Genomic DNA, 21,072 nt, shown 5'->3' on the forward strand with positions numbered 1-21,072 from the left:
TTACCATAAAAGCACAGGTTTAATAACACCTAAAATATAAAACTCGAATAGGGAAAAATGAGATCTAGAAATCCCTGCCAAGAACAGTACAGCAGTGTTTTATAGCATATCGAGCACCTATTATATGTCATGCATTTTTCTAGATACTGGGAGCACAGTGGTAAGACAAAGCCCCTACCTGCAATGAGATTGCATTCTAGAGGAGAAGAAGGATAAGAAACAACAAAAACCCCACTGAAGTATTCTCGTTGCTGATTAGCACTCTGTGGAAAACAAACATAAAAAATAATAGCTAACCTTTATTGAGTACTTACTACGTGCATTTTTAAAGTACATTAACTAATTTAAACTTCACAACAACTTTATGATGAGGTAGTTGTTATTTATCCCCTTTTACATATGGGTAACTTACCCAATGGCTGGCTGGATTTGTATACAGTAGTTCAGCTCGAGAGCCCTTAATCATGATGTCATATTACCTCTTAAAAATTAAGAAATGTGCACGACTGAAAACCTTACTGAGTGTGGAAGAAGATGTGGGTAAATATCATGGTAAATACTATGATTCTGAATGGGAAGACTGAATTTTCTTACAGTATCCATTCTCCCCAAGTCAATCTATAATTTCAACTTCTAATAAAAAGCCGAACAGGATTTTAAAAATTGATATGTTGGTATTAAAATTATTCTGGAATAGTAAATGTGCAAGAACAGCTGAGAAGAGTTTGAAATGGGCTAATAACAAGAAGGACCTTTGCTTTTTGAGATATCAAAATGTATTTTAACATTATAATAATAATTTTAAATAGCATACTTCTGATAGAATAGGCTAATAATTCAATGGAACTGAAATATATTCATATATTTAGGGAATTTAGTTTATAGTTATAGTGCCATTTCAGATGAGATGAGTTTTCCCTAAATGATACTAGGACAATTGGCTGTCCCTTTAGAGGAAAAAAATTAGATATGTGTCTTATAGACACTATAATTTTTAGGTGAATTAAATGATCTGAATGTAAAAAACATAGAAAAATACTAAGAGAAAGTATGGGAAAGATTATGACATTAAGATGGAGAAGTCAAAGGTTCTCCTACCAAAACACAGCGTTTACAAGATGAATGTCACACTGAGAGATACAACGTATGTAAGAGAAAGGGTGAACATCCAGAATGTATAGGACTGTTACAGATAGATTACAGGAGGAAAGATAAACCAGTGGAGAAACGTACAAAGACTAAACAGCTGATTTTCAGAAGAGATTCAAATGATTAGTTACTATGGAAATAGAAAGTAAAACAACGTGACTATCAAACTGTCCAAAAAAAAAAAAAAAGATAATACCTAGTATTATCAAGGGCACCCCCACATAGATTGCTGATGTTAGTACAGGCTTTTCAGAGAGCATTTTGGCAGAGTCTGTCAAGGTGAAAAAATGGATGTATGCCTGAGCCGGCAGTTCTATTTTTAGGAATCTCTTTTCCCAGAAATACTTGTCTAGATGTGTAAGAGTATATGTCCTTGTAGCATTACTTGATATAATTTAATTATATATATATTTGATATAAAAATAAAAATTTGATATAATGTAAACATCCACCCATTGGAGAGTGGTTAAGCCTATTTATGGTATCTGTACTTTGTCCATAGTTGGAAGTTGTTTGTTGATCTTGCATTGAGTGTTACACTACGTTGTAACATCAACAACAAAACCCAAATATCAAGGGAACTGCAAGTGTAATCACTCAGCTTTTATTTTTCTCTAGCTATACCAAACGGTTTTGGTACCAGTCCACTAACTCCCTCTGCTAGGATATCAGCACTAAACATCGTGGGGGATCTCTTACGGAAAGTAGGGGTAAGTTTCAATTATTTATCACTAGGTGTTTCCACTGACAAGGTATTGAATTATTTCTTAATTTGAAGTGAGGGAAGAAAGAAAGGAGACTTTCCCATGGTAAAGGCTGTCGTGAAGCTGGCAGGCAAAAGCATCCATTGACTGGCCAGAGGCTAGTCCAGATGACCCTTCAGGATGCTCCTGCAGAAGAGCCTGTACCTTGAGCTCTGAGGTTCCCACTGGGGCATTCTTCCTGTTCTCCATTCCTGTTTCAACAGCACGACGCCTCTGTCCTTGTCTAGAATACTTTGTCTAAGGCCTGCTGTGTGTCTTCTACCACCCTCTTCCTGGTCTTTACTGTTGTCTGACGTCTTCCTGGTCATTCCCTTGTCTTGTGCTGGTGGGACTTTAACATTTGACTCATGGCATTACTCTCTATTCTTAGTCTTGCCTACCTTATTGTTCCTTGGCCACCTCAACTTCAGTGCCTTCTCCTTGGTGTGAGCCTTGTATTCCAGAACAGTTTTGCTTCTGAAATATTAAACCCAGCCAGACGTGGTGGCTCACACCTGTAATTCCAGCATTTTGGGAGGCTGACGGGGGTGGATCACTTGAGGTTAGGAGTTCGAGACCAGCTTGGCCAACATGGTGAAACCCTGTCTCTACTAATAATACAAAAATTATTCTGGCGTGGTGGTAGGTGCCTGAAATCCCACTACTTGGGAGGCTGAGGCAGGAGAATTACTGGAACCCAAGAGGCGGAGGTTGCAGTGAGCCAAGATTGCACCACTGCCCTCCAGCCTGGGCGACAGACAGCAAGACTCCGTCTCAAAAAAAAAAAAAAAAAATTAAACCCGTTTTTCTGCTTAATCAGTGTTTTACTCTTTATCATACCTACTCTTTAACCTCATCAAGAGTATTACCCCATTTTTTGGTGTGTTTGTTTTTATCTGCCATCTCTTGCTTTTACTTCCTTTCTTTCATCGGTGATCTCACACATCTCTTGCTCTGTCACTGTTGACTTCATGGTCTCTCTGGCCACATAGAAGGTCTGCCATCTGAATTACTGGGAACAGTTGCAGAACCATGTGGATTTATGCCACTATCAAGTCTGCATTTCTAGCATTAGCTTCCATTCATGTTTCCCTTAGTGAGTTTTACCTCTCCAGCCCTTGCTGTTTCCCAGTATCTACTACTCCCTTCACTTATTTTCGTGTGCGACACTTTCTAAAAAATGTAGAAATTGCATTATACTTTATCTAAAGCAGATATGGGAGGCTAAGACACAGGTCTTATGTTTGCCTGTTTCAGCTCATCATAGGGGTTATTTTCTGACCATCAGATTAAACCTGCATTTTAAAGTTAAAATACAAAGTAAAGTGCATAGGTCATTCCTGTAGTGCCTAGAGTAATCTTTCTTCACTCCCAAGATAACCATTTTAAAATCCTCTGTGTTGGAGTATTTGTCTTTAATACTTGAAATAATATGCTTATTTTTCTGTTTATCTTGATTTATTCAACTTTAAGCAGAGATGAGGAATTTAGATCACCTCCTCCCAAATTTTTATTTTTATTTTTTGTTCTTGTAAAAAAATTAACGTTCTTAAACTTTCGTTTCCGAATGTATTAGGTTATATCTTTTTTTTTTTTTTTTTTTTGAGACAAGTCTCACTTTGTTGCCAAGGCTAGAGTACAGTGGCATGATCTTGGCTCGCTGCAACCTCCGCCTCCTGGGTTCAAGTGATTCTCCTGCCTCAGCCTCCCGAGTAGCTGGGATTACAGGCACCTGCCACCATGCCTGGCTAATTTTTGTATTTTTAGTAGAGACGGGGTTCACCATGTTGGCCACACTGGTCTCGAACTCCTGACTTCAGGTGATCTGCCTGCCTTGGCCTCCTGAAGTGCTGGGATTACAGGTGTGAACTACCATTTCTGGCCAGTATGAGGCTATATCTTAACTCTCTGTTCTCTCCCTTTCTTCCCCTGACACTCCCACTCCGCTTTCTGAGCCCTCTAGTAGCTGCGTGAGCTCTCTGTTGGTTGGTTCTAAAAATGGAAAATTAGTCAAACAGCATTTGTAACAATGCCCGTATGTGTGTCATTTACTGTGTCATCACAGAGGAGATGCTGGACTGTCGGGTGGGTCTTTATATTTGTGCCACTCAACAAATGTGTTTTGAGAATTTTGTTCTTTAACTGTAATTTACTCAAAATCATACTGGGTTTTTTAATATTTCATATTGTAGCTGACTGTATGCTGCTTTCTTTTCCTAGCATTTGTTTCCCCTTCTCTCTTTTGAGTAGAAAAAACCTGTACCTTTCTTTGCTCTCCTATCTTCTAGTTTCTTCTTCACACTCTTTGCGGGATGCCCTGATGGGCTTCGAGGGGTGCTGCATTGTTGTTGCCCTCGAATTTCTCTCCATTTTACTCTTGGGTTAGTTCTGCCTATTCCTCAACCCCACGTCGTCGTCTGTCTTTGTTCCTTGTTTGTTTTGCTTTAGTACTTTAATTTATTCAGAAGTGGTGCATGAAAGTTTAATTTGGCATCCTTGTATGGTTTACACATTCAGCTGACAATCTGTCTTCTAAGAGTTACCAAAATAACGACCTCCAAAAGTCATCAACACTTTGCGTCTGCTGCTGTCTACCAGCCTTTGTTGGCTTTTATGAATATTTCATTTATACCTCTTTACACTTTGTCCACTGAGTTGAACTGGAAGCCATTCTCTACTCTTGCATCCCCTTCACAGAGAAAATGAAGGCCATTTGTTTTAAGCTTCTTTGATTTCTTTTCTCATCTTCTGCTATTACCCTATTTGTAGCCATTCCTCCTTTTTGTCCCGGTGGTAAAAGTGCAAATTCCTACCCGTGGCTAATTTTGTCCATCTGTGCTTTGGATCTCATTTCTTCCAACCCTCAAATCTTTATTTCTCCTGTATCTTCAGCCTTTTACTATATATGTGTTAATATTTGTGTGTAACGTTTACGTATTACACATTATATGTTATGTATTATACATGTATACTTTGATATTTCTGTATTGCATGCTATCCACATAAATATATGTAATACTTATGTGGTACATATTGCATACTTTAAAGCTTCTTGAAAGCGTGTCTCCGTTTTTTGTTAGCATTTTGACTGCATGCACACTCCCCAGACACTTTAGCCTGGGCTCTGTCCCCTGCTCGTGCTGCTAAAACTGCTCACTGGTGATCTCAGTGCTGTCAAATCCAGTGGATGCTGTTCTGTCCTAATTTTACTTGAAGCATTCAACACTGACCCTTTTTTTTTTTCAATGCCCTCTTTTCTCTGCTTCTCTGATGCTGTTTCATGGCTGTTCCCAACTTTCTTTCCATTCCTCTTAGTCATCTTGTAGGGTCTTCATCTGCTCACCCTTTTGACATTGGTTTTACTCAGAGTTCTGTCCTTGATTTTCTGATCTTCTTAATCACACCCATAGATTCATCCACCCCTGGGTGGGGATATCTTTCAAATCTTCATCTCTAGACCACCCTTTTCCCCCTGAAAAGACCTGGTGCTCGTGCTTGGATGTCTCACTGATGTCTCAGACATAAGTTTGTGCCTGTCGTGTGATAGATACTCAATATGTATTTGAATGAATGAACGCGTGTCTTGAATAGAGGAATTGAATGGCTCTCAATTTCTACTGTGTATGGGTAGCTTTGATAAGCTGCTGAATTACTGCTGAATTATGCTTATTCAGAGTTTGTCCTACAAGGTCATTGCCTCTCTTCCTTGTTTCTGTTGTCGTTTTAGTAGGTCATTGTACTTTTGTCATAGGAAAGAAGGAGAAGAAAAAAGTTTGTCTGTTTTTGTTGCTGTTTCTTGTTTTTGAGACAGAGTCTCACTCCGTTGCCCAGGCGAGAGTGCAGCGGTGCTATCTAGGCTCACTGCAATCTCTGCTCCCTGGGTTCCAGTGATTCTTGTGCCTTAGCCTCCCGCATAGCTGGGATTACAGGTGCATGCCACCACACCCAGCTAATTTTTAAAATTTTTTCTTTAGTGGAGACAGGCTTTCACCATGTTGGCCAGGCTGGTCTCGAACTCCTGGCCTTGAGTGATCCACCTGCCTCGGCCTCCCAAAGTGCTGAGATTACAGGGATGAGCCACTGCGCCCAGCTGTTGTTGCTGTTTCTTTAATAGCTCTTATTGAAATGTGGGGGGAGGATGTCCAAATGGATTCTCAAAGTGAAGTATATTTTACCTGTGGATTTAATTTAGCTGTGCATTCCCAATCCTTTACTGTTGTGGATAATAGACATGAATTGTGTGTGTATATTATATATATATATTTTATATATCTATGTGTGTGTGTGTGTGTGTATGTATATATATATATTTTTTTGGCCGGGGATAGTATTTTTCTTTTTGGAGAAGGAGGGGTTTGATTTGGGCAAAGTGTTTATGGGGAAGAGGTGGTTGATGATGTCGAAGCGCGTGGAAATACATGAGAAACGCCTGATCTCTCCATGTCATCTGTGTTGGCAGAGCCTGGTGCTTGCCAGATGTTGTGGTGACAGGTGCAAAACAAGGGTGCCCAATTTAGAGGTAAATGCTAAAAGATCAGTGTCATTTGCAGGTGAATTATTTAATTACAGACAAAGAGTATCAGTTAAACATTTTACAGAATGCTCTCAGAAATAAAATAGCTTTTAATTTCATGTAAAGTGTTGTAAATGTTCTCATTCATTCTCATGCAGTAGAAAAAATGAAGAACCTAGAGAAAGAATTGGCTGCCCTAAAAAAAATTCTCAGGTGATATTTTTGGGTTTTTTAATAGTGCTTGCTCCCAAAACACACCCTGCTCCTAACACCAACCACCAGTCTACAACTTAGAAACGAACAATGGATGGGGCAAGAGACCTGGGGTCTGCTGTTCGACCTCCCGTGCCACACTCTTCTTACTTGTAAGGGGAAGATTACGTGTTTTTCCCTCAGTAACACTAAGAGGAAAAAATAAAATATTCTGAGCTCATTAGAAAGGGAGCATAAGTGTTCCGCCTTTTTATTAGAAAGTTGATTGATCATGGCTGAACTAACCACCATTATCAACTGAGATGAGTAGGTTTTGAGGCTTGAAATAGAAATGGTTTGAAATGCAAATTTTTATGTGCAGCTACTGTTTTGACAACCGTATCATTCCTTCTTTTTTTTTGTAGGCTTTAGAATCCAAATTAGCAGCTTGTAGGAATTTTGCAAAGGACCAAGCATCACGAAAATCCTATATTTCAGGGAATGTTAACTGTGGGGTGCTGAATGGCAATGGCACAAAGTTCTCTCGATCAGGGCATACATCTTTCTTCGACAAAGGGTAAGTCCTAAATGTTTTAAGTGACAATTTTTTGAGTAGTAAAGTGACAGATTATTAAGTGAGCATAATGAAGCCTTGAAAAGGTAAACTCAGCTTGGCAAACCTGCCTGCAGCCTGTTATCATTCTAATCTTAGGGGACATGATGTCTGTTGTCCCCTAGTCCACGTGGAGTCTGTTGCCCCAGGAACCCTGAATCTGAGGCTTCTGTCCTGGGAAGCAGACTCTTGAAAGGCAGCAGTGTGAGGCTCTGGTGAGTCAAAACGACTGTGATAGGGTCCCTGTTCTCCAGGTGCTTACAGGCTGGCAGACTTGCAAATACTTTTTTGGGGTAGAAGAGAGCATCACAATTAAATATATGCAAACTGTACAACAGACATCCCCTGTGAGAATTTTGGAGAAATATAAAGCCCTGAAGTACTTAGGCACTGGATCAAATACAGTTTAGGAGATACAACGTTTGTATAAAGTTAAGGCTCTTTTGAAGACTGAAATAAAATTGTCTTAAGATTGAAGCATCCTTAATGCAAAACATTTCAGTTGGTACAGAAGTATATGAACTAAAAAGTCATTGTTTCCTGCCTTCACACTGTTTCTGCGTTCCTTACAGTTATTCCAAGGCATGTCAAATCATATTTTTATGCATCTGCTCCAAGTTGTTTGGAACACAGTTATGGGATTTTACTTTAAATATTGCTTTGCAATGTGCCTATCATGACTTATACTTCCATTATCTTTCCATGTCATGTATATTATTCTACCTCAATTTACTTATTTATTTTTAAATACTCCATGGTAATACATGGTTGTACAAGTATGCCTTAATATGGGTCACTGGTAGGACCCGTGGCCTGGGATGCTCACGGTGCTGCCTAAGGTAGTTGTTACCGAAACAGCCAACAGGCACCCATGATCCCCTGCCACTGTCTCTGCTTTGAGTCATAGAGGTAATTCTTGCTTGTTTTTCTCTGAAAGCAGAACAGGTACAACTCTAGAAATGTTCACAATTTCTTAAAGCAGCTGGCACTTTCTGCCGTCCTCAATAATTACGGCACATTTATAAAGGAGCAGATTTGACACGCAGTGACTCTGAAAAGGCTCTTCTCCTTGTAGTGGAATATTTTGGTTGATCTCTGTCCCTTAAGAGAATTTTACCCTGAGGTATATACATTTCATTAAGGATTTTGTATTAAAAACACATTCTGAAACCTCACTATACAAATTAGAACTTTATTCTTTTTTTAACAAATTTTTTAAATATTTTTTTTTTTCTTTGGAAGAGATGCGGTCTCACTATGTTGCCTAGGCTGGTCTCAAACTCCTGGGCTCAAGTGATCCTCCTGCCTCAGCCTCCCAGAGTGCTGGGATTGCCACCGCGCCCAGCTGAAATCAGAACCTTATTCTAACCTTTGGGTTTCCTCAGGTGGAGTAAATATAAAATTGATTTTCCTCAGGCTTAGGAGTTTCAGGCAGACTTGAGGCAGCCCTTGTTTTTATACTGGAATGGTAAATGGAATGACTGGACGGTTTTATGTGAAAGTAGCCATTTCCCCTAAATGATATGGAGAATGTTTAGGGTAGTCTTCATAAATGTTGGAAACAGTGCCTAATTATTTTTCCCTACAACTTATGATGACCCTCTACTAGAGTAGTTATTGGTCTCTCCTTGGAGTCATATTTCTTGATGGGCCTCAGGTGCCTTACATGAGAGCAGGCATGAACCATAAATGGATAGGTTGGACAGGTGCCTGTGCGTGTGGAAGCTCTTAAGAACAGTCACGCAGAGGGAAGGATGACACTGTCTGTTCAGGATCACTACTCCTGCCTGCCACTTGCCTCCCAAGGCATTGCACCAGGGCAGGGATTGCCAAGAGATGTGGGGACCTCAGGGTGAGCTGAAGCCAGGAACGGGCCTTGGGCACACTGACTGCACCCCTGCCCCTTGAGAGCATCCGAGATGCAATCGTAGGCTTTACTACTTGAGCTGAACCGGGAATGGCTGTGCTTTCCAATCAGAACAGTTGCAGATACTTAGTGCTGGTTTTAAATGATAGACATTTTACACTGTGCCTTTTCTATTAAGAAATATGCTTTTGTGAACTGGCTATTGTGTGAGTGTTTAGCTAATATGATAAGTAGATTGTGTATGCACACTGAAATATTAACCTACTGTTGCTGGAGTTACCTTTCTAGTTGCTGTATTCCTCAGGATAACTGTTTTGTGGGTTTTGCTGTGTTTTCACTTTCTTGCCGCTTTGCTTCGATTCTGGCTTCTGGCCTGCCTGGCTTTTTACCTCTGGCCTTTCTTCCTGCCGACCTGTTGACCAGATAAAAACCAAGATATTGTGCCACCTGCAAAAGGAAGGGCAGGATATCGCAGTTCCTAGGTCCATTATACACTCTGGCAGGTTAAAGAACACAAAAGCCTGTCTGTATAGAAGTGTAGAAGTATGGCTTGTAGTTTCAGTATGAGAAAAGCACCCCATTTGAAAAAGCCTTCCACTGCAGAACCTGCCTGCCCTCCCTCTCACTCCTGAGTCCACTGTAGAACCTGCCTGCCTGCCCTCCCTCTGACTCGTGAGGAGTCTGTAGCACCGTGGCGATAGCTCACTAGCGCCGCTAGAAACCTGTGGCAGGGTTGTTTGGGGGAGAGACGTCATCAAAGTAGGTTTGTGTGCGTGTGTGTGCGTGTGCGTGTGTTCCACCTTCCCACCCGCTGAAACTTTAGATGCAGTGAAGCCTTCTAACATAAAACAATATACCTTAACTGGGCATATTGCTTTGTGGGATTCAAAAGTATTTTGTAAATTCTGGTCACTGGAGGGCTTCTTGGAATCAGGATTTTGTCTAGTCTCTGATGACTTCTGCCAGTTCCTGAAATGTGGGCTGCCGTGCCTGCTTCCCAGGTGCCGAGCTGTTTCCTTCAACCGTGGTCACCCTTTGTCTCACCATCTGAAAGGACACACATTTCGTGTGGAGTGTGGTCACCTGGATTCTCTCCAAACCATTCTTTTTTTTCCCCCATAACTTTATGTAGTTTCTTACGTAACGTGTCTCTATTTTTGTAAGCCACTCTGAGTTCTTCTGGGCTGTGTGTAGGTGGGCATGAACTAATTTTAGGGCACAGTATGGAAATAGTATTTGTATTACTGTTTAATATGTTTTCCTTTCTTTTATTAGGCAAGAAAAAGTCATATTTCCCACGTTATTCATGGGTAACTGAATTTGTTTGCTGTGCTCTTTTTCATTCTTTCTTAACCCTGGTGTGTGGTGGAAGACACATTAACAGTCTGGTTTTACTAACTGCATGGGGCTGACCCAGCTTTAACTGACTTACAGCCCATCCGTGAGCTTTCACGGTCCTATTCGACTTGACTGGATGCTGTTATTATTAGTTCAGCTGTGAGAAACAAGAGCAAATTAGTTGCAGTGGTCCTGGGGTGGCTGGGAGTAGCATGCCAGGTGGCACGCCTGAGTGGGCTAGGGCGCTGCAGTGTTGATTTCAGAGTCTGGCGATGGCGGTTTAGGGTTATTGTCAGGCCCTGGGATCACCTTTGACTGTCTTCCTGGGACTGGGGTTCTTCCCGTTACCCAGTTGCTTCTGTTTTCTCACATCAAGGACCAGCGTGAGCACTCCCTCACCTATGTGCTCACGCGTGGAGTCCCCAGTTAAAATGGAATGGTAGATGGGGACCTGTGTAAGCTCTGCCTTACATTTCAGAACTGCTTTGCAGTTTGCAGAGCCTGGGCTGAGGACTGGAGCAGGCTGGAGCTGCTCTGAGCCCACACTCATCCGCTGAAATAGGGAGACTCTGGTGTGGCGTGTGCCTACCTGCCGGCTTTTCTGGATAGCTGGAGCCCACCCTCCTGCCCTCTCCAGTGTCCTCATCCTTGCTGCTTTGACAGATTTAATGTTTCCATCCTTTATCTCGGCTGCTTTAGATTTATTGTCCCGAGTAGCTTCTAAATGTGCCTTGTCTCTTCCCTCTTTTCACTTCTTCCACTGCCATTTTACAACTGACCTTAGCACTTTTTCTTAGCTGGATTCTCTACATTTCAGTCTCCTGAACTAGTCTTTGGTGGTAAGATCGTGAAATTTTATAACTCTGGAACCTTTTTCTACATATATGACTCCCAGATCTGTATCTCCCAGCCTGCCCCATCTCTCTTCCTTCAGTCTGGTCTTGTCCACTGGGACATTGCCCTGTGGCCCTTCGCTGCTCCCTGAAACTGAATGTGTTGAATATTGAGAGTCTCTTCTCTTGAAAATCTTCTCCCCGTGCACAGCTTTGCAGGCCCCCGAGGGGACTTCACCAGACCTGTCATCCCGTCTAGAAGGCCAGCTTTCTTCTCTCTCTGTTCTTTAACTTTCTACTTTCTGATTCAGGAGAGAGGCGCTAGGTGAGACGCTGGTGGATTGGCGTTCTCTGCTCCACCCGCCTTCACATGAAGCGTTCCATTCCTGTCCAGATAGACATTTACCGGTTCTCTCTTTATAGCCTGGGCTGCACCACTTACTTTTCCCATTAGAGCCGGCCTGCATTGGGAGTGCTGAAGTGGTTGCTTGCTGAGGGCTTCTAGGTGGCCTCTTACCAGGAGGAGACTAGGAAAGGGTCCTGGCCTGGGCATCTGGAGGCAGCTGTGGGCCCGACTTCCCCATCAGCGTCTCACTAGGTGAGCCTAGGCCAATGGATGGACCTTCTCTTGCTTCGGTTGCCTCGGCAGTGGAACAGTGGGACGAACCTGATGTTCCTTAAAGTCCATCTCACTTGAAAATGCCAGAATCCCGTCCTCAACCCGCTCGTGGAGCCATCTCCTAGTTGCTGCTTTTGCACACCCCCGTGGCCCAGGTGCCACATTCTTCTTGGCATGCAGCGGTGCTCCCTCTCTGCCGGGTTCCGGGGGCTGTCTGCTGTCCCGGTTTGGGGCCCCTGTGATGTGTGAGGCTGGGAATCTGAGGTTCACGTGCTGAGAGCTGCGGCCATTTGTGGGGCCTGCCTGGTTATCCCTGAGGTTTCTAGAAGCAGGTGTCAGGGACTCTGGGACTGGCCAGACAGATGGAGCCTATTCTATGAGGGCTACCGTGGCAAATAGGATATGGCCTTGGCCCCAGAAGAGGCACAGGCCTGAGAGCTTGGGAGAACGGGAAGGATGGTTTCAGACTTGCAAATGTGTTGAAACTTAAAAATCAGACCTCTCCTAACCCAGCGAGGAAAGGGACAATCTGGCTGTTTGTCGTTGAAGTGGGACAGTGCGCAACAGGGAGAAATGACATTTGTCGGAGCCTTTCTCCTGAGGCTGTTGGTCTCTGTATGCGTGGTTGGAATTGAAGCTCCACATGCGTACTCTGAGTTTAGTGTGTTTACATTCTTTAGACATGGACTCTGTTTCTTCCAAGTAGGCAGGGACTGTTTGTCACGTCTCCGCACGCCTGCTTCTCTGTGGGGTTTTCCCCGCCTCGCCAGTGTACCAAACAGCTGTCTCTGCAGGGAGTGTGTGTCCGCGCTTTTTTTTTTTAAGGAGAACCTCTCTCCACGAGTCTGTCTTCAGCTCCCCGGAGCCCTCTGGAGCGGGCGGGGGCAGTAGTGCGCAGGCGCGCCGCAGCGTGGCCCCTTGCCGTAGTTGGCTTTGTCTCCCAAATTGCTAGTGGGACCAGTTTTCCTAGGAAGCTTTTCAAGGTGGAAAGGCTGAAGTGGCTCCCGAGAGAGGTTCCAGGCTGCACACTCCCTCCCTCTCTTGCTGCTTCCTGTGGCTGCGCTGCACGGTGGGTGAGGAGGACGGACGCTGGGGGGCTCCCTGCATCGCTGGGCTCCGGGTGCGCTGGGTCCTGGCTGCAGGCTGTTGGGTTGGCCTGGGCTGTCTGCACACCAGTCTGCGTTGGAAAGCCTACTCATCTGGCATTGCTTGCTAAACCGTTTTTAAAAAGTTATTTTTCTCCACCTTATTAAGATATTCATGTATTAATACATTATATTTGGAAAATGTAAGATTTGGAAAATGATTAAAAAAGGATAAAGTAGTAAACAAAATTCACCCACAGCCCAGAGGGAAGAAAAGTAACGATTCTTAAATTTTCTTTCTATGATATATATGATCCTATGTACGTATGTGTTGGTGTGTGTGTATACATATGTGTGTGTGCATATATATAATGTGTGTATATATACATTTATTTATACACACTCCCCGCCCCACCCCTGCACTGTGGATTTAGCTACATGGATAGTAATGTCTGTCCAAGGCGCCATAGTCTAGAATCTAGAATATATACTATTTGCTTTTTTTTCTTTTATGTCATTGAACATACAGAGTTTGGTAACCTGCATCTTTTCCCACTTAGTTACATTCTGAATATTTTCCCATGCTATTAAAAAGCTTGTGGAGTGTGTTTTTAATGGCTGTGTAATATCTTATTGTTTAGTTGCACCATTATTTATTTAACTAGTTCACTATTGCCAGGCATTTAGACCTGCTCTATGGGGAAATAATCAGGACTGTGGCTTCAGTGGCCGGTGTGCAGAAGTTGCCAAGAAGGGTCATGTGGTCCTGGTTCCCCAGGATTCCCAAATGCTCAATTCTCTAACCAGCTGGTGCTTTCCAGGCAGCCAGTCCCCTTTGGGCCATCGGGACCCTACTGCGGGCAAGGAATAGTTTTAGAAAGCAGATGAATTTCCTATTGTGTGTGAGTGATTTTAAATGCGTTTGTTTTTCTTTTCCTCTTTCTTCCCTTCTGTGCTCTGGTTGCTCCCACAGGGCAGTAAACGGCTTTGACCCCGCTCCTCCTCCTCCTGGTCTGGGCTCCTCGCGTCCGTCGTCAGCGCCGGGTATGCTGCCTCTCAGTGTGTGAGTGCCCAGCCTCCAGGTGGGGGCTCCTGCCCTCCTCCAGCAACCCAGGACACCCCCGCCTCACCCCTCGGTGCCTGGGCCCAGCCCCGTGTGCCCCTCCGTCTGCCTCCGCACGGCTGGCAGAGGGCAGGCTGCATGCAGTGGCGGCTGCTGGGCCCCGCCCAGCCCCGGAACTCTGCGCGGTATCAATACTGGCTATTTTCTCTTCTCGCCGTAGTGCCGTTGGTTTCACATGATTGCACTTTCGTGGGTCACAAGGTGATACGTACGTGTATTACTTGGTCACTGGATGCAGAAGTACCCATTCATCGCACCTGCCTCATAGCCCCCACTCTGCTGTACTGATAGGATTTAGTTGTATTTAGGACATTGCAAATCTTCTAGAAGTTCTCCCCCAAATCAGGTCAATGTGTGCCCTCCTGAGCTCCCACCCAGGCATCTCCAGTGCTCATGATCATGTGTCCCCCAACTCCGCCCCTCACGGTTTGGGCCTGTTTCTGGCAAAGAGTCAGTAAGGTTACTGAATTAGGGAACATTTTCTGCACCTTCTGATTTTACTTAAGCAGCTACCATTCCATGGACTTGCCTCCCAGAGCAGCACAATGCCCGTCTGAGCCCCACGTGGCAGGAGCCTCTGGGACGGGGCACACACGGGCCGAGCCTCTGTGCTGTCTCCTCCTCCGTGCGCCTCAGACTTGGGGTGAGGGAGGCGGGTAGCCTCTCGCCAGCCTTCCCGTCCTTCAGTTCAACCACATCTTTGGAGCGTTTTTGTTTTCTCTTCCAAGGGCCGTCCTGTTGTGTTCGGAAGGGTGAGTGGCTGGTTCCAGGGCGGGCTGGTACCAGCTCCGGGGTGGACTGAACAGCGGCGGCTGTCCCTGTGCATCCTTTGATTACTCTCATGCTGCATTTACTGTTTACATTTGTTTTATTGTACATAGGTTTGTAAACATTATTGCCTAAGATATTTGTATATAACTTGGGCTTTGTAGCTTTTATTTATTCAGAACTCATATGGCATGTTAATGACTCTGACGGTGTCCTACTCTGGGCAGCTGTATAGGATCATCATGTGGTTACAAAAAATACTTCCCCTCCAAAAAAGTCTTTTAATGTGGAAACAATAAATTTCACAGAAAAAAAGGATTGACGTTGCTTTATTCAGTCTTTGCCATCCCATGAGAGGAGAGCTGGGGCCCATAAAGTCAGGTTCCAACGACAGCAGCTGTGGAATGGGACAGAGATCAGGCGGCCTCTGATGTCTTATGTGTGGAGCGGGCGTCCTTATGCTGTTTCTTGGCACTGGCTTCTGGGCTTGGCTGTGATTTCCAGGAGCAGTTCGAGGGTGGCCTGGGCGCCATGTGAAAATCTGGAAGGAAGGACCAGGATGTTGAGGGTGGAAGTTCACGAAGTCCCAGAGTAACTGGGATGGATCCGGGAGCTGGTCCTGCAGCTGTGCTGCCGTTCATGATAGATGTTGTCATTCTGGGATTAGAAGTCTCTTTGAACTGGCACTTCTTCTCATCCCTCAGGTTAATGTTAGCAAGTGAGAGAAGGTGTCAGATGTTTGGAAGCAAGACACAAGGTAACACATTGAAGAACGCGTAAACTGGGGTTTGGTGTGAATGCATCAGATTCTGAGCGCTGTTTGCTTATAACAACAGAAACAGTATATTTTATAGTTTTAAAACTATAAGTAAATGAAAATGAAGTGAATCAAAACCCTGAGTGACTTTGGGAGGCCGAGGCGGGTGGATCACGAGGTCAGGAGTTCGAGACCAGCCTGGCCAACATGGTGAAACCCCATCTCTACTAAAAATACAAAAAATTAGCCCGGCATGGTGGCGGGTGCCTGTAGTCCCCGCTACTCTGGAGGCCAACGCAGGAGAATGGCATGAATCTGGGAGGCGGAGCTTGCAGTGAGCTGAGATTGCGCCGCTGCACTCCAGCCTGGGTGACAGGGCTAGACTCCGTCTCAAAATAAAATAAAATAAAATAAAATAAAATCAAATCCTGAGTGAATAAGAACTATTAAGTAGGATCCATTGTCAAACATTTCTCTATTAATCTATGAACAGGAATATCTGCTGTTAGTTCCTGGAGATTTTGTCCTGAGCTGCGTCTCCAGGGACACTTGCAGTGGGTGTGTGCTGTGCTCGGCTGAGCTGCAGTGGCTGAGAGGACAATCCTAAGCCTCTTGTTGATGTGCAGCAACGTCCAGCTTCTTTCCCAACCCTCACTGGAAGGTTTGGATTAGATGAGCGGTTTCAGCATTTAACTGGCCTCTTTATTTACGTAGGAACCCCAACTAAAACACAGCAAGCAGGTCTTTAACTCTGGTTAAAGCACAGATGATGTTTGGAGCTCTGAATCTTCATCGCTAGCTCCCCAAGTGATTTCTCACTTCCTTTGCATCTGAACACCCTGGGCTCATCTTTTTTTTTTTTTTTTTTTTTTTTTTTTTTTTTGAGATGTAGTCTTGCTTTCGCCCAGGCTGGAGTGCAATGGCGTGATCTCTGCTCACTGCAACCTCTGCCTCCCGGGTTCAAGCAATTCTCCTGCCTCAGCCTCCTGAGTAGCTGGGCTTACAGGCGCCCGCCACCACACCCAGCTAATTTTTGTATTTTTAGTAGAGACGGGGTTTCATCATGTTAGTCAGGATGGTCTCGAACCCCTGACCTCGCGATTCACCCACCTCGGCCTCCCAAAGTGCTGGGATTACAGGCGTGAGCCACTGCGCCCGGCCCCACCCTTGGGTCATCTTATCCAGACTGTTTTGCCAATTGCTGGCCACTCAGTTGATAGCTGGAGGAAGGGCCCTGGCTACAGGGGTCCACGTGTCATCCACTGCGTGTCACCACTGCTCTGTGTCCAGAAGAGCCTGGGCCAGGTCCCTGGAGGGTCGCAGTGTGCTGTTGGGCTTATTTCTGGTCCCTTTGGGAAGAGACTTTCACTTTAAAAATTAAAAAAAATATTTCTTAGCCAGTCTAATTTAGCAGTGGGGAGTTATATACCAACCTCAATGATTTTTTTTTTTTTTTGAGATGGAGTCTCGCTGTCACCCAGGCTGGAGTACAGTGGTGTGATCTCAGCTCACCGCGACCTCCACCTCCCAGGTTTCAGTGATTCTCCTGACTCAGCCTCCTAAGCAGCTGGGATTATAGGTGCCCGCCGCCATGCCTGGCTAATTTTTTTAAAATTTTTTGTATTTTTAGTAGAAGCAGGGTTTCACCATGTTGTTCAGGCTGATCTTGAACTCTTGACCTCAGGTTATCCACCCACCTCAGCCTCCCAAAGTTCTGGGATTACAGGTGTGAGCCACTGTGGCCAGCCTTAGTGACATTTTTTTTGTGGCTATAGCAGCTCTTGGCAAATGACCCCCTTGTGAGGAAACCAGCCGACTCCCTGGACCTCATCTCCTGCTTTCTGTTTCTGTGGGGTGTAAGATGCTACTTTGGACATGGTCAGAGAGAGCATCTGCCACCTGGCATGAATGCCGCTATGTGCTGTTTGCCTGTCTAGCTAAAGAGTGCCTCTGGGTGGGTTTTCTTCCTGGGGCTGCGGGTATCTGGTTTCGCGTGGCTCTCCATGAAACCTCAGGAACGAGGCCTCCTTGATCTGCGCCCGTGTGCCCTTCCTCCCTGCTGGTGGGCTCATCTCCCGGGCGGTGGACAGCCTCTTGCCTCCAGGTGTTTTCGTTTCAGCCACTCAGTCCTATCCCTCACTCCCAAGTGTCGTCTTAGAAGAGAGTCGTAGCCAGCACTCCACTTCCTTCAGCCCAGAAATGACCCCTGACCAATGCAGCTGAGATCCAGGAGCCAAAGCTGGGACGCTGGGTCACAGTGAGGCCTGCGAGAACTATACAGAGGTGACCTGAGGACAGGACACAGTGCTCTGACCTCAGGTGGCAGAAAGGACAATGGGCCTGGGTGTGAGTTGCCTGAGCTCGCACGGCTAATTCATCGTGAAGCCAGGCTTGGGCATGAGCCCAGTCTTTCGCTGCGGTGCCTTTCCAAACTTGAGGCCTCAGCGGCCTTGACTCCCACTCTCTGTGCCGTGCCTCGGGAGAGGAGCAGGTTTTGAAGGCTTGGAAGTGACGGGTGGCGGGGCCGGCACAGCCTTTGCAGCAGGAGGAGTCGGTTCACGTAGGCTTCCTCCTGTGCCCGCTGCGCGTGCTGACTCCGCCTCTCTTGGCAGCTGCCCCAGAGACGCCACTAGTGCGGGTCTCCTGAGAGCCAAGGTGGAAGCTGGCACTTCTGGGAGAGGGGAGGCACCCTGCGTGGAGCCACAGCTTTAGGGAGCGCCCTGTAGCCAGCTCTGCCCCCTCCCCGACTGTGACAGTGTTGTGCCCTGTCTCCTGGTGTGTGTTGGTGATAACAGCATTCCTGAAAAGCAGATTCCGGTGCGGCTCCAGAATTTCCTTCTGAGCTGCTGATGCTCATTCTGCAAGTTTTTTTTTCCTCTGGAGACGGATTTTCACTCTTGTTGCCCAGGCTGGAGTGCAATGGCGTGATCTTGGCTCACTGCATTCTCCACCTCCCGGATTCAAGCAATTCTCCTGCCTCAGTCTCCCAAGTAGCTGGGACTACAGGCACGCGCCACCACGCCCGCCTAATTTTGTATTTCCCGTTCTGCAAATTTTGCTGCTGGGCTTGACTGATCTCGCCAGGAGTCGGGCAATGACACCATCACAGCTGCTGCCTCCTGACAGTGATTGTGAGACACGGGAGATGTGGCCCACGTGAAGCCAGGGCGCCTTGGCACCAGTGCAGTATGGCACATACTTGGGAGAGGCAGCGCTCTGATCTGCACGGGGATCTGTGAGACCCGGTTTGTCGGTTATGTCACGTTACCTCTCAAATAGGGCTTTGTGGCATCCAGTCAGCCGGAATGGAGCCTGTTACTGGGCTGCCTAGTCTCAGTAGGGACTGAAGGCCGAGGCCACACTTTCTGCCCAGTTTATAGGCTCTGTAGCTACAGTGAAATGTCTCTGAAAAGCTGGAGTATGATGGACTTACACCCTTTCAATAGCTTCATACAAGATTCCCGACAAGAATGGGTGCTTCGCAATCTGCTTGATTCCCAATGGCAGGTGCCTACAGAAGGAAGTGGGCTTCTCGGTCTGGTCCCGACAGCTGACTCAGGACGGCATTTTGGCAAACACTCAAAATCTGGGGAAGCTCTTGGTGCGGATGTTGTCCGCGAGAGGTGGAAAGGGAGAGGTGCTTTCTTGCGTTCCTCCCAGAGACTGGGAAGCCTGTGTGGGTGGGGCCTGGTAAGGGGAGACCTGCCTGGAACTCGAGGGAGAGGGGTCATCACCACTTCCTGGCCATTCTGACCTGGAGCCTGTTCTGGCTTTTTTCTTTTTTGGGGGGGATGAAGGAAGAGCAGGAAGGTGTGGTTTGACAACAGTGAGGTATTCTCCAGTCTTGACCTGGTCTCTCAGCAGCACCAGCCTCCGGGAAAAGGGCCATGGGTCGGTCATACCCAGAGCCGTAGGAAGGGCTGGCTAGGAGAACAGCTTGGCCTTTACGGCCCACAATTCATCTTAGCCGAGGTTTCCTGGGACAGGAAAAATTGGTGACACAAAGATGTGACGAATCTATAGCCTGATGCCATTAGGAATTGGAAGTGTCCCCTCAAGCCACCAGGCTAGAAATAGGTGTTATCGGCTGGGTATGGTGGCTCACACCTGTAATCCCCGCACTTTGGGAGGGAAGCCAAGGCGGGCAGATAACTTGAGGCCAGGAGTTCAAAACCAGCCTGTCCAACCTGTTGAAACCCCGTTTCTACAGAAAAAAAAACAAACTCAAAAAAAGAAAACAAAAATTAGCCAGGCCTGGTGGTGGGCACCTGTAATCCCAGCTACTCAGGAGGCTGAGGCAGAGAATGACTTGAACCCGGAGGTGGAGGTTGAAGTGAGCCAGCCTGGGAGACAGAGCGAGACTCTGTCTCGGGGGAAAAAAAAAGTTGTTATCCCTCCAAAGCAGTTTAAAATAGTCCCCTGGAATGGCTGCATTAAAGAAAAAACAAACAAAAAACGGCATCTACGATATGGCAAGGACAGAGTATTTAAGGCCCTAAATGAAGCCCCAGAACCACCTCATGTCATCTAAACTCAGGCCCAACGAAAGAGCAAAGCCTTTCTGGTCTCGCGTGAGTTCCTCCTCCCCGGGAACCACGCTGCTGCTGGGCAGAAGCTGACCAGCTTGACCTTCTGACACACTCAGAGCCCAGCTGCCGTCAACTGTCCTCCCTGTGCTCGACAAAGTTTGTATAAACTACCTTTCCTTAGGCCTGGAGTGGTGGTCAGTAAAGAAAGGTCCCTTCTAGTTATTTAATAGTATCTTCGCAGAACCAGGGCCTGGAATTGGTCCACACAGGTTGTTTCTCCTGGCACGCTGAGTAGTTGGGAAACTGTGACGGGAACACCAGTTAGACCAGCCAGTAGGGAAGAATTCTTTTTTTTTTTTTTTGAGACGGCGTCTCCCTCCGTCGCCCAGGCTGGAGTGCAGTGGCGTGATCTCAGCTCACTGTAGCCTCCACCTCCCGGGTTCAAGTGATTTTCATGCCTCAGCCCCCCAGGTTGCTGGGACTACAGGTGCACACCACCACACCTGGCTAATTTTTGTATTTTTAGTAGAGATGGCGGTTCACCACGTTGGCCAGGCTGGATTTGAACTTCTGACCTCAAATGATCCACTGGCCTCCCAAAGTGCTGGGATTATGGGCTTGAGCACCGTGCCCAGCCCAGAGATCTTTCTTTTTGAGAAAAACAAGCCTCTGAATTCCATACACTCTTGGATAAAATACTGGATGTGGGGGTGAAGCACCACCCCTGTGACTCACCTTTCCTCTCCCATGGTAGTGGCACAGGAGGAAGAGGGCACTTCTGCCCATTTCACACGTTTCCACTGCTGCCGAGAAGCCTAGTCACAGACCCCTTACCCCCGGAACCAGCCTAACCCGAGAATATCATGGAGTAAGAAATGGGCATTCTCTGTGTGATTCTGTACTGCCCTAGGATCTCTCTCATCCTAGTTGGGCTGCACTGGAG

At 46.0% G+C, this 21,072-nt stretch overlaps 1 protein-coding gene across 1 annotated transcript in view; it reads left to right on the forward strand.

Annotated features, from left to right (window-relative positions):
• Positions 1–15,161, forward strand: part of NDEL1 (nudE neurodevelopment protein 1-like 1) — a 24,565-nt gene extending 9,404 nt beyond the window's left edge. The window contains exons 7-10 of the mRNA XM_011958606.1: positions 1,768–1,859; positions 7,023–7,174; positions 10,353–10,387; positions 13,926–15,161. Of these exons, the coding sequence (XP_011813996.1) occupies positions 1,768–1,859; positions 7,023–7,174; positions 10,353–10,387; positions 13,926–13,933 (287 nt within the window). The 3' untranslated portion in view covers positions 13,934–15,161. The remainder of the gene's footprint in view (positions 1–1,767; positions 1,860–7,022; positions 7,175–10,352; positions 10,388–13,925) is intronic.
• Positions 15,162–21,072: the final 5,911 nt, after the last annotated feature.

Source organism: Colobus angolensis, unplaced genomic scaffold, assembly GCF_000951035.1.
Source record: "Colobus angolensis palliatus isolate OR3802 unplaced genomic scaffold, Cang.pa_1.0 Scaffold47, whole genome shotgun sequence".
Taxonomy (NCBI): Eukaryota; Metazoa; Chordata; class Mammalia; order Primates; family Cercopithecidae; genus Colobus; species Colobus angolensis.